The sequence below is a fragment of the Mytilus galloprovincialis genome, chromosome 8, assembly GCF_965363235.1.
Source record: "Mytilus galloprovincialis chromosome 8, xbMytGall1.hap1.1, whole genome shotgun sequence".
NCBI lineage: Eukaryota > Metazoa > Mollusca > Bivalvia > Mytilida > Mytilidae > Mytilus > Mytilus galloprovincialis.
Genome location: NC_134845.1, coordinates 33,732,856 through 33,745,561, shown reverse-complemented (window position 1 = coordinate 33,745,561; position 12,706 = coordinate 33,732,856). Strand labels below are relative to the sequence as shown.

The 12,706-nt window shown below is 31.2% G+C and overlaps 1 protein-coding gene across 1 annotated transcript; it reads left to right on the top strand.

Moving 5' to 3' along the window:
• The first annotated feature begins 1,213 nt into the window (after positions 1-1,213).
• LOC143043251 (ryncolin-1-like) lies at positions 1,214-8,006 on the top strand. The gene is made up of 6 exons (XM_076215650.1): positions 1,214-1,291; positions 1,629-1,709; positions 2,504-2,634; positions 4,083-4,179; positions 5,163-5,327; positions 7,718-8,006. The coding sequence occupies exons 3-6, from the start codon at positions 2,608-2,610 to the stop codon at positions 7,981-7,983; spliced, it is 555 nt and encodes a 184-aa protein (XP_076071765.1). The 5' UTR covers positions 1,214-1,291; positions 1,629-1,709; positions 2,504-2,607; the 3' UTR covers positions 7,984-8,006.
• The last annotated feature ends 4,700 nt before the right edge of the window (positions 8,007-12,706 follow it).

Here is a 12,706-nt window from a genome sequence, read left to right as displayed (position 1 = left end):
AAGGAAACAATGTCCAAACTGTAGTTCAGTTTGTTTTGTTGTATTCTGGTAATTCTTGGTAAGTATAAGATACTGCTTTTCTTTATATTAGAGAGGTCTGTTGTATACATCCATGTTATTGAAACACTTTTATTTAGGCAAATAAGCACGTTGTTTTTATAACATCTTTCCATTTTGTGGTTAGTTCTATAAAAATTATAATGTTGAAATTGAAGGCAAATTCCATGCTGTTCAAGTGAAATATTTTTGGTAAAAACTATCTGTTTCGAATTGGAGGCGGGCAACGTAAACATACCGTGAACTTGTATACTTTATAAACATCAGATGTAAAAAAAAAAAATGCTGACTTTCATTTCTAGTATTTATATTCCAGTTACGAAGTTTTCAACAGGGTGCACGTTCATGACGAGAACCATTTATAACTATCAAGTTATATTCTTCTATCCACGTCTTACTAAGGAAAAATACATTGTAATCATTAATAGAAATGTTAATGGAATCATATAACAATTTATTCTTTTATCCACGTCTTACCAAGGAAAAATACATCGTAATCATTAATATAAATGTTGATGGAATCATGTAACAATTTAAGTTGTACCGAACACAATAAAAAATTACGCACGCTGGGCGTTCATGTAAACAATGAAAGCATCATCAAAACCACAACATGAAACAATTTGTTTATTTAGGATCTTTTCCGTCTGTGTGCCTTTATCTATGAATCTTAAATGATCGTTACATTAAGACGGTGTACTCTTCTCAGTCTTTTCTTGACAATAAAATCATTGTATTGTAATATAGCGTAATGCTAAACATTATTTGAATTAAGGAATGCATCTCTCATGCAAGTCTTTGGGTCATAGACCGGCTAGAGATATACGTTGTGGTTTATGAGCTATTTGTTTTTTAAGTTTTTTAACTTTTAAAATAAATTTACCTATTTAATCACTGAAGTGACATTTATTGTCAAAATACACATCTGGTGCGGTAAAAATAGGTACATTTAATGCGAAATGTATATGTGACATTGTATGAATATTCTATTTTGATAGAGATCTTTTTTTCTTTTTTTTTTTTGGCTCATTGCAAAGGTTTACTTTTACCATCTGTTACTTAATTAGTGTCACGCGAACAAAAATTATGTTTTATATGTAAAAATAGAAATTATGTTCAGACGGAATATTCCATTCTTGATATTAATTGTCAAAGATGTCATCACTTCTAATTTCTTGTATTCTAGTATCTTGGAGTTTGACAGTGGACTCATTGACAACAACCTCAGATTCTGGTATTATCAATTATTAATAGTTTACAAAAAAAATTAGGCAAAATTTACCTACATATCAAACGTTATTTTTCTACGATCGATCCTAGGACGTTACTGGGACAAATTATATTAAGAATACTATTTGAATCTACACTCCATCTGACAATAATGTATTAAAATATATGAGTTACATGTGTATATGATGGTTACAAAAGCAATATTTGGCAAAAGTATAAATCAAATGTGAATATATATTTGTGAAAATTCGGAATTTACTGCAAATATTTCGTTAATATTGATCACAATTTTTAAATGATGATTTATAACTGGTAATTCACTATGTTCATTAATATTTAAGGAGTTTGTTTTTATGGTGAAACTGCTAAACGTGTTCTTGACATTCTTGCAACTGGAAAATACAGATCAATTTCTCCTTCAGGTTTGCAATATTTTTGTATACATTTTGTTTGTTTTAATGTAGTAAATACATGTAGATATATGATAGACCTTTTTGTTCAGAAAAAATAAAATAGGAATAAATAGTTGAAATCGCCAAGTTTGATATTTACAAGATTATATCAAGTTAGATTTACAAAATGTATATTCAAACACAACAATAAGACCAGGTTTCGGATTTTATAGACGATACATATTTTCAACAACCAAAAAAATAAAATATTTTTTTTTTATCTAACATGTATAAAGTGAAGACGGTTGAATAATGGGCGTTATCGTAATGTTTTGTTTAGCTAATTTTAATTGTATTCATATATATAATTCGTCAAAAGTTACGTTAAATCAAAGTCACATATAATTAAGTATATGTTCCTTACGTCGTAACTACAATCCCCTTCCCTTTCATGAATGTGACCTACCGAATTAGACTATTTACCGGATTTGTTATCACATAAGCAACACGACGGGTGCCACATGTGGAGCAGGATCTGCTTACCCTTCCGGAGCACCTGAGTTTTTTGGGGGGTTCGTGTTGTTTCTTTTTTAGTTTTCTATGTTGTGTCATGTGTGCTGTTTTTTTGTTTGTCTTTTTCATTTTTTGCCATGGCGTTGTCAGTTTGTTTTACATTTATGAGTTTGACTGTCCCTTTTGGTATCTTTCGTCCCTCTTTTAAGTATATTTACATTAAATTTTGCAAATGTTATAGTTAGATTTGTCTTAAATTTCTATTCACGTCATATCTTAGCTAGTTATGTTCAAAATGCATAAATTGACAGTGCGTAGACCAAAGGACTGCTCTGATTTAGAACCGAATCGTGATACCAGTGGTGTTTATACGATATACCCGACTAGAGGAAGAGGAGTCAAAGTTTATTGTGACATGAAGACTGATGGTGGACGCTGGACAGTGAGTTTAGGGTTTTATTTGATTGGCACATATTGTGCTAACGTTGTAATGATGTGTTTAATACTGTCGAAAGAACGTTATTGGAAGAAATTAATATTGTAAAAAAAGAAATTCGTTTGATCATTTATTTTAAAATTTAATATGAATCGTACTCTTCGCTGCTACTGACAGAATTTTAACAATAGGAAACTTTACATGAAAAAGAACTACTGTAACAAGAAAACAAATTGAAAAATTTAAGGACTTTAATGCTGGTTCACATGATAGGTCAGCAGTTTTGTTTTATTTCAATTTATGACGTGTTATTTGCAGTTTTACTGGTAACAAAGGGTCAACTCACTTTGATAAATCCTTAAAACATTCCAGGTATTCTATTTATCGATAGCAATACTAGGCAACTTTCAAGATAAAGCATTTATTTGACACAAGGAAATACTCCTATCTTGAAATTAATCTAATGAAAATATGAGTAATATATAATTATAGACTAGAATTAATAAAATCGAATTACGGAGAGATAGATATCTTCATCAAAGACAATTATATCAATATGTCTCTAATTAAAATACGAGTTATCCTTTTCCTGACCCAGCCTGTTGATTATTTTTATTTCTCTAATTCCTTGTTAATTTATCCCTTTCTGCACCCATTGTATCAAAAAATTTAATCAACGTGTGGTTCGTTTGATCTCAGTTCTTCATTGGTTAAAATCCGATTATGACGTCGAATTTTCTTGATTTCCTCTGAATTTCCTATTGTCACTACATGAAAAAAGGCGACCATGCCTGAAGACGTCACATAGAAAGAACACATCTTTTTGCAGGTTAGTCGCAAAGAAGGAATAAGATTGCCTGCATATTGTTTGAAAACCATTAGAAAAACAGATTCCACCACCAAATATCGTGTAATACGATATTTATTCCCTCTCGACAGTTACATTTTAAATACTTAAAACGCTCGGCGAGCCTCGCGTTTTACATTTGAAAATTTAACTGTCTCGAGTGGATAAATATCGTATCACACTCGATGCAGGGATAGAATCTATATTTAATCAACATGTGGTTCGTTTGATCACAGTCCTTCATTGGTCAAATTTCGGTTATGGCGTTAATTTCTTGCTTTCCTCTGAATTTTCAATTGTCACTTCATGAAATAATCATTCAGACGTCACATAGAAGGAGCGCATTTGTTTGGCAGATTATTCAAATGGAAGGATTTATTGTGTCTGTATATTGGTAATATCCTTTTAGAAACGATATTTATTCACTCTCGACAATTAAGTTTTGAATAATCGGCACGGTTCGCGATTTAAGTTAGAAAATTTCAATGTCTCAATTTGAAAAATATCATATAAAACTCATCATATCTATATTCTATATCTATATTTTCAAAACCTAAGCTGGTGCTATAAATGTTAATGTTTGTACATTACTCTGTTTTCATTAAAGGTGCTTGTTAGACGAATGGATGGATCACAGGATTTCAATAAAAAATGGATTGAATATGAAAATGGTTTTGGAAACCTTGATAAAGAATTTTGGTTAGGTAAGTCTAATTTGAACACTCGATACCGACAATTATTTCTCTTATAATAATGTGTAATCAGTCTCACAAATATAAATTGTTTCATTTGTTTACTCTGTGTATCGAAATCGTATTTTTAAGATAAGACATAATGTCATAGGCATTGTTGCACCGAACCATCCCGAAAACAAAGAATGTAGTAATTTTCCTGAACAGTAGCTTTTACCATTTCATTCGTAAATAGATTTGAGGTTCTGACAGTAAACTTGTGTCTTGTAGATGGTATAAGCTTTACAACTGATGAATTGTGTTGCGTATATCCTTAACAAGAGACTTTTTGAAATTTGATTTACATGAATCTGTTTTTATCTTTGGAGAAATGTTAATGATGTTTATAGTATTACAAATAACAATCGATCTGTGTCACTTTGTTTTGAGTTCAATCATGATCCGCAGTTGTCATAAGAACCAGGAATGGACTTATGTAATTAGATTTTTGTATTTCTTCTCCTTTTTTAGAAACAAAAAATTAAAGTAAAGACTCAACCAGATGAGAAATGTGACAGTTAATCATATGAAAATCCGAAACAGATTTGAACTTTATAGGCTATGTAGGAAAGTGACATATTCCTTAATTTGAATTTATTTTCTCCTCTTATATTTGATGCGTTGCCCTCAGTTTTTGCTTGTAATCCGGATTTGTTTTTTTATGAATCGATTTATGTATTTCGAACAGCGGTATACTACTGTTGCCTTTATTAATTCTATTTATCATAGCTAATTATAATATAAAATCAAAACGTTATATAAGTGTCAGTACAAAAGAACTGAACTACTTACATCGGTGTTTTTTTTATCAAATTGTTTGTAAAATTGCTGAATTACGAAAGCAACATTGTTGCAATATACGTATCTCTGCACAATCACAATACAATACAATTATACTGTACCTTATATTAGAAATCCATTTTTTAATGATATTAATTTACTATATAATTTTCTAGGAAATAGGTATTTACATACATTGACATCAATTGGTAAGACTGAAATGCGTGTTGACATGCAAAACTTCAAAGGGGATAGAAAGTTTGCTAAATATACCACTTTCAAGGTTGGAGATGCCTTGTCTAAATACAAGTTGACTATTGGTGGTTTTACCGGTAACGTACGTAAGTAGATCTGGTATCAAAATAACTCCAAAATAAAACCGATGCATATCAAAATTTAGTGGTGCGATTTAATCGTTCAAGAACTAGTATGGAATAACATCAATGGCTGATGTCACAAATGACTTTACTTAGTTTTATTTATAGATCATTTTATATAGAATTAGAGATAATGGATACAACAGATAAAGTTCAGTCTGCCTCATATCTTGACTTACGTCTATAAATTGACAATGATGGTCTGTTGAAAACAAAACTTTACGACAAACGTGATGATTAAAGCTTCACAATGGTGAACTTTCCATTTCTATGGGTTTTTTTTTTGTGTGTATTATTATTCGTTTGTTGTCATTTTCATTTCTAGCCATGGCATGTCAATATAAAAAAAGAAGATGTGGTATGACTGTCAATGAGACAACTCTCCACAAGAAACCAAAATGGCACAAAAATTAACAGCTATAGGTCACTGCACGGCCTTCAACAGTGAGAAAATACAATACCGCATAGTCAGGTATAAAAGACACAGAAATGACAATGTAAAACAATTCAAACGAAAACTAACGGCCTAATTAATGTAAATTAATGAACGAAAAACAAATATGTAACACATAATTAAAAGACAACCACTGAATTAAAGGCTCCTGACTTGGGACAAGCACAAACATACAGAATGTTGTGGGGTTAAACATGTTAGCGGGATCCATCCCAACTCTCCCCTTACCTAGGACAGTGGTATAACAGTATAACAGTATATTTTTGATTGATGAGTTTGACTGTTCCTCTGGTATCTTTCGACCATCTCTTTTAAATATCACAATACTAAAAGGATGAAACATCATAAAAAAATAACAATAAAACAAACAAATGTTAGACATTTCGGATAACAGATATCCTTCATCATTATGATCACGATGTAAAATGAATCAAGCCATCTATTCTAATTATAAAACTATCACAATCTTGAAATTTATACACAAGGCGCTAGTACCATTTTAAAATTTCCAAACACGACGCAAAGACTGCAAAGACGTGCCAAAATAGAAATAGTAATGTGCGATATGAACTGGCACAACTCTTAAGTTCTAAAGGTGACGACAGTTAAGATGTTACAACAACTACGTGGGAAAACAGAACACATGTGCAGCAAAGTAAGATCTACAAATAAGTCAAGTGACCAAAATTGTCAATTGACCCTATAAAGAGTTATTGCTCTTTACTTTTTTTCAAAATTTTTCATTGATTTTCGTTATCTTTACAATAGTCTTCTAATCTGATCTATTGCTTCAAATTCAATCAAATATGATCTAAATCATCTAAAAATAGAACATAGGGGTAAAATGCAGATTTGGCTTATATCTCTGAAGCTACATCATGAAGAGTAAGTCTGACATATGTTAAAATGTTCATCGGGGGAAGATTTAACTGTCATGAAATTTTTAGACGCATCAGACAACCCATTGGTAATTTCATGTTTTTTTTTTGGGGGGGGGGGGGTTTTTATAATCTTGAATATTATAATAGGTAGAGTTTAACTTTATAAACAGCAATAATGTTTAGCAAAGTGAGATCTACAAATAAGAGAATATGAAAAAAAAACTGTCAATTGACCCAATAAAGATTTATTGTCGTTTGATATCAATTATTCACATTTTCGTAACTTTTGGAAACTTTTCTATAGCCTTTTTTTCTTAAAATACTAGGCCAAAGTCATTATCGATAGAAATTTTCATTAATTTTCTTAATCTTTACAAAAGTCTTCTACTCTGAAACTACTACGCCAAATTCAATCAATCATTGCCTAAATCATCCTTAGGTAACTAGTTTTAAAAATTATCCAATAACCACGGCAATCAACCAAAATGGCCGACATAGTTAAATATATAACATGGGGCAAAAGGCAGATTTGGCTTATATCTCTGAAACTAAACCATGTAGAGTAAGTCTGACTTGTAATAAAATGTTCATCGAGTGAAGATCTTACTGTCATGAAATTTTCAGACTCACCAGACAACCCATAGCAAGAATGTTCGATGAATTTAGATAAACGAACAAGTCATCATTATCAAAAAAAATAATTTTGTAAGAATTCTATTCTTGTCTGTAATGTGTGTCCTTTGTTTGATTTGCACGTAGACCGAGGTGAACGACACAGGCTCTTAGTAGCCTCTAGTTTAGTTCTAGTATTAGAATGTCAAACACATATGAGTGTCATTTGCAATATACCATGAAGATAATGCAGCGTAAAACAATCATTCTGAACCACTCTAGCAATCAGTCATTGGCTATAAGAATTAAAAATAAACTGATAAAATAAAACGAAAAAAAGATATAAACAATATTCATAAGAAATAGTATGCACATCCTGTATCGTAGCTGTAATATTGTACTTCCAGCTGATGCATTTGCAGCGGGAAATCATAACGGTCAGAGATTCACAACATCTGATAATGATAACGATAAGGATTCTACAAATTGTTCAACACAACTCAAGAGGGATGGAGGTGGATGGTGGTTTAATAGGTGTGAAATGGTTTGCTTTACTTTTTCGTACGCAAACAACAAGAAAGGGATCACTGATAATGACCTGATACAGTGGGAAAATTGGAAGGGATCCAGGTATTCATTGAAGTATGCGTCGATGATGATACGTAGAGTTTAAGACTACCAATAAACAAATATGTCAAACTTTTTTATAGTTATTTTATTATTCCAACGGATCAAATATCATATATCATTGCATAGCAATATAATATTTCCCACAGAAAGTAACCAAAAGTTAGCGTGCAATTAATTCTAATATTGCACTAGTGCAATAAATCTTCAAAATTCATGACGTTATCAACGACAAAATCTTAGTTTAAACCAATTTTTACATTTTAAATAATATATTGCTATACAATTAAAGGGTTATTGCATGAATATTGTCCCTCGTGGAACATATATTGCATTCGTAAGCTCGTGCAACATAAAATTCTACTCTGGACAATATTCCACAATATTCATGCAATAACCCTATATTATCCAGTCAAAATAAAAAAGAATTAATATGATTATACCAAACATTAACAGAGAAAATTCTGTCAACATAACATTCAGATTATACTTTCAAACTTGTCATTCATAAACAAAATACCGAACTCTGGGGGAAATTAGGAGAATGTCCTTAAGCAAATGACAATATCAAAAGCTCAAACACGTTAAACATATGGATAACTACTATAGTATAGTACTAAGAACAGGTATTTTCCTAGGCAGAACCTGGTTTTATAGCTAGCTATAGTCGCAAGGAACAAAAAGTTGAATAAACTTCATACATGTACACTTTGTTAAAAGTGTACATACTACTAATTGAAACAAAGATACTGTGAACTGTTACATGTGCCAGAATGTTACTGAAGGAAAATCCTTAAAAAAAAACATTTTGTATTGGAGGGTATTATTATGGTAGTTTTATTTCTGTCCTAATCAATTAGGTGTGTTATTACTTGATTTTTTTCACGTGACTGGGCGGACTCTATCCCGTTTGCTTTTCATACACCAGTCTAACTATAGGCAGGTGTTTTTAGATAAACTCATCAATGAAGTATCCAGTTATGGTCATTGATCCGGTTAAAATATGTAAACTCTATATACGAATCCCCCGAAAAAATAATGAACAAAGCATTTTTTTCTGTAAAGCAGAGTTTAAAACCATGTAAAAATGCCACATTTTGGAATTTGTGGATATGAGAGTAAAACTATGACGACAGCAGTTGCAAAATATGCATATGTGATTATTCTATTACGTTTTGGAAAGGCAGAGGCGGATTAAGGTGGTGACAATCTCCTTTTTGTGGGAAACATTTGGTTCATTATTTAAGGAATCACTGAAACATGACTACCCTGACCCTCTCTTGGGCAATCAATGCACCCCTTTATGAACTTTTATAGACCTGCAAGTATTCTAAAAACAACAAACAAAAAATACAGAAAGTGACAAAAATTAAAAATTAAGTCCTCCAGAATTTGTACAAGTCAAGTGCTTTTGGCGGGGTTGACCATGTTTATGTGCTCGAACCTCGCCCTAAAACAGAGTAGCGGTGTAACAACAGAATACAAGTACATCAAGATAACCTATAAAACAAAGTTAGAGAAGGCTTGACTCGTCAAATCGGCATTAAGCATGCAAAAAACTACGAAAAGACAACAGACAACGTTTTAATGAACTTAGAGTACTCGTAGTCATCTTTTACTAAACAAAAAGGAATGGTTGAGCAAACTAACATTTCACTCTGTTCACATTCACAGGTTAAAAAGGTGTTGAAAATATTAATAAACAGTCTGCAAAGGGCTAGCTTTGTGAAATGCCAAAATGGAAGTTTCTAGTAAATGATATATTACAAAAGCTGTTCGTTATCATATCAGTATTTAGTTGTTATCAAATTAATTGAGAAACACCAACACTATTTTATGTCTGCAATATCCTTCGTTGGAATAGGAACATTTCAAAAGAAATCGTCCCAAAAATAGTAAAATAACAAAAATACCTATCTTCGAGAAAATTCTAAAAGGAAAATTCCTAAGCAAATGGCAATAAAAAATGTCTAACAAATTAAACGAACTGGTACAAACTGTCATATGACATATTCTTTACTAGGTACAAAAAATGATGGATTAGATATGGTTTTAGAGCTAGCTGAACCTCTCACTTGCATAACATGCGCATAAAATTTTATGTAGGTATTACTCAATACATCATCCATAGAACTTTTTTTTTTGTCATGAATAAAAAAAAATCAATCAGTTAATTTGAAATGTACATTTTGACTTTGGTCGTTTATGTTTTTTTTTTCTTTTTTTCTTTTTTTCTTTTTTTATCTGCAAACTATGTTGTATAAGCTTCACATATATAAAAAATCAGTTCCGTATCTTTATATGGTTCTAGATATTCCACTGATTTCAATATAATATCTGGTTGAGTATCAAAAAGTACTCAACAAATATAGGTTGAATTCGTTCACCAAGATTGTAATCTTTTCTTTTCTCATTCCTCGTATTGAAAGTCTCAAGAAACTTGAACTTGAATCTAAACTTTAGTATACAGACAAAGACAACTTAAAATGACTCCATGAAGTTATCCTAAAGAAAAAGACAGAGAATTTAAACTGATAATTATGTTTCGTTTCGCACTGCAATAACGATAGCTTAATCTGAAGGTTAGTGTATTTTTTTCTGGAGGAATTAGCAGGAACTATTTTGAAATGAAGGTTTTGTAGGCCCAATAATTCATCATGCTGCTGAACAGTAGATATTTATAATAAGATACACTGCATAACCTTTCTTAGAATATATATATGTCACCGAGTCCTATTTCTAAGTATTAATGAGTGCAACATTTCATTAATCACTATAGTATTATATCATTACAAAGACCATCTATCTTATTCTTGTATTTTCTTTTTTTTCAATGAAATGGCAGTAATACTGTCAATAAACTCCCCTTCGGCAATTACAGATGATTGTTCAATCTCCTCTCGACAAACATAACAACCATTCAAACTTCAATTTATATGGCTTGACATTCCTGTTTATGGTTTCAACAACATCATTTAACTACATACACTGGTTTTTCAAGGATGAATTTCTACTTCTATGAAAGGGTGAATCCTTTAATTCCCATTTAATGATATCTTGAGTTTGACTGCCTCAAAAACAGGTGCAATAACAATTCCAAGAAGCTTCATTTAATTATGTGCTTTGGTTAGAATGTACAAAACTCTTTTTCATCGGCACATAACTGCTTTGTAATAGGAAAATGTGAAACTATAAAAAAATTAATACCCAACATTTCTAATGAAACGATTTTTATATTTGTCAAGTGTTCTTCTGGCTCTGCATATAAAACCTACAAGCAATTAGTACTAAAATGATACGCCTAAAAAGAAATAAAAAAACAACAATGAAATACGTCATTTTTGAATGCATAATCAATTGGGGTTATGTTAAAATTAAAGGTACATGTATTAGGTCATAATGCCGGTCATTGACCTGCCTGCCCGAAGAATTGATATTTCTATATAAAACGAATATACATGATTATCCGATTAAAATAAAATGTACGTTACATAAACAGTTATTGGATATAGATATAATCCCTATGTTTTTCTATTTAAAGTTTTTCGTAGTATAAACACTAATTTCATCTGTTTTTAATACCTTTCGAATTTTAGTGTTCTCATATATAATCCACGTCCACTCTGTTTTTGTTAGATATATTTCTATTTGTTTCCATCTAATTAGTTCAGCCTTATTCAATTGATTTTAATAGTTTGTTCTTATGTTGTATTGTTACACCACTGTGCAAGGTTAAGGGAAGGTTTGGATCCTGCTAACATGTTTAAACCCACCACATTCTGTATGCATGTGTCTGTCGCTAGTCAGGAGCCTCTAACTCAGTGGTTGTCGTTTGTTGATGTGTTACATATTTGTTTTTCGTTAATTGTTTGGTTTTGGTACATCAGTTAGTCCGTAAGTTTATCGTTTGAATTGTTTAACATTTGTCATTTCGGGGCCTTTTATAGCTGACTATGCAATATTAGCTTTGCACATTGTCGAAGGCCGTAGTGTGACCTATAGTTAAAATTTCTGTTTAATGTTGTTTCTTGTAAAGAGTTGTCTCATTGGCATCCATACTCAATTCTTTGTTTTTTATTTACCCACTTTATGAGTAACATAATATAACAAATATGCGATTTAAATATTATTGCTTCAAGGACAGTAAAATAATAGTGGCAAGGGTGAACAAATCTTACTTCAAAATCTTTGTTGCATAAAATACGGTTTTTTTTCATATTGAAAGTGACTTATAAACCAAATGAGTCGGGTGTATTTTTATTGTATATGTAATATATTCGTATTTTGTTTAAATTTAACTGTCATTACACATGTCGCTATAAAAAAAATACTTAATATTACTTACTTACTATATTTTGTTCTTTTCTTTTTCTTATTTTCCATTTTTGTTTACGGGGAGGGGAGGATTCAATTATCGAAATTTATCTTTAAAACTGTTTATTTCATTACCCAGACCTTTTACGACCCTGTTACTGTCATAACTAAAATTATGTACGTATGAATGACAAAAGATATTGCACACTGATGTTATATAAACTAACGTGCCAAATTCAGACAGTCTCAGTAAAAGGGAGAAGGTTTGGTACCATTAAAACGTTAAATCCCGCTGCAAATGTTTGCATCTGTCCAAAGTCAGGAATCTGATGTACAGTTATTGTCGTTTGTGTATGAAATTTATACGTGTTTCTCGTTTCTCATTTTTATACAGATGAGACCGTTTGAATGGTTTAACACTAGTAATTTTGGGGCCCTTTATAGCTTGTTGTTCG

Bases quoted from the DNA above. Each gene is read 5' to 3' on its own strand.
- LOC143043251 (XM_076215650.1), top strand. From the start codon at position 2,608: ATGAAGACTGATGGTGGACGCTGGACA. The intron at 2,635-4,082 runs GTGAGTTTAGGG...TTTTCATTAAAG, and splicing joins CTGATGGTGGACGCTGGACA to GTGCTTGTTAGACGAATGGA. The intron at 5,328-7,717 runs GTAAGTAGATCT...TTGTACTTCCAG, and splicing joins TGGTTTTACCGGTAACGTAC to CTGATGCATTTGCAGCGGGA.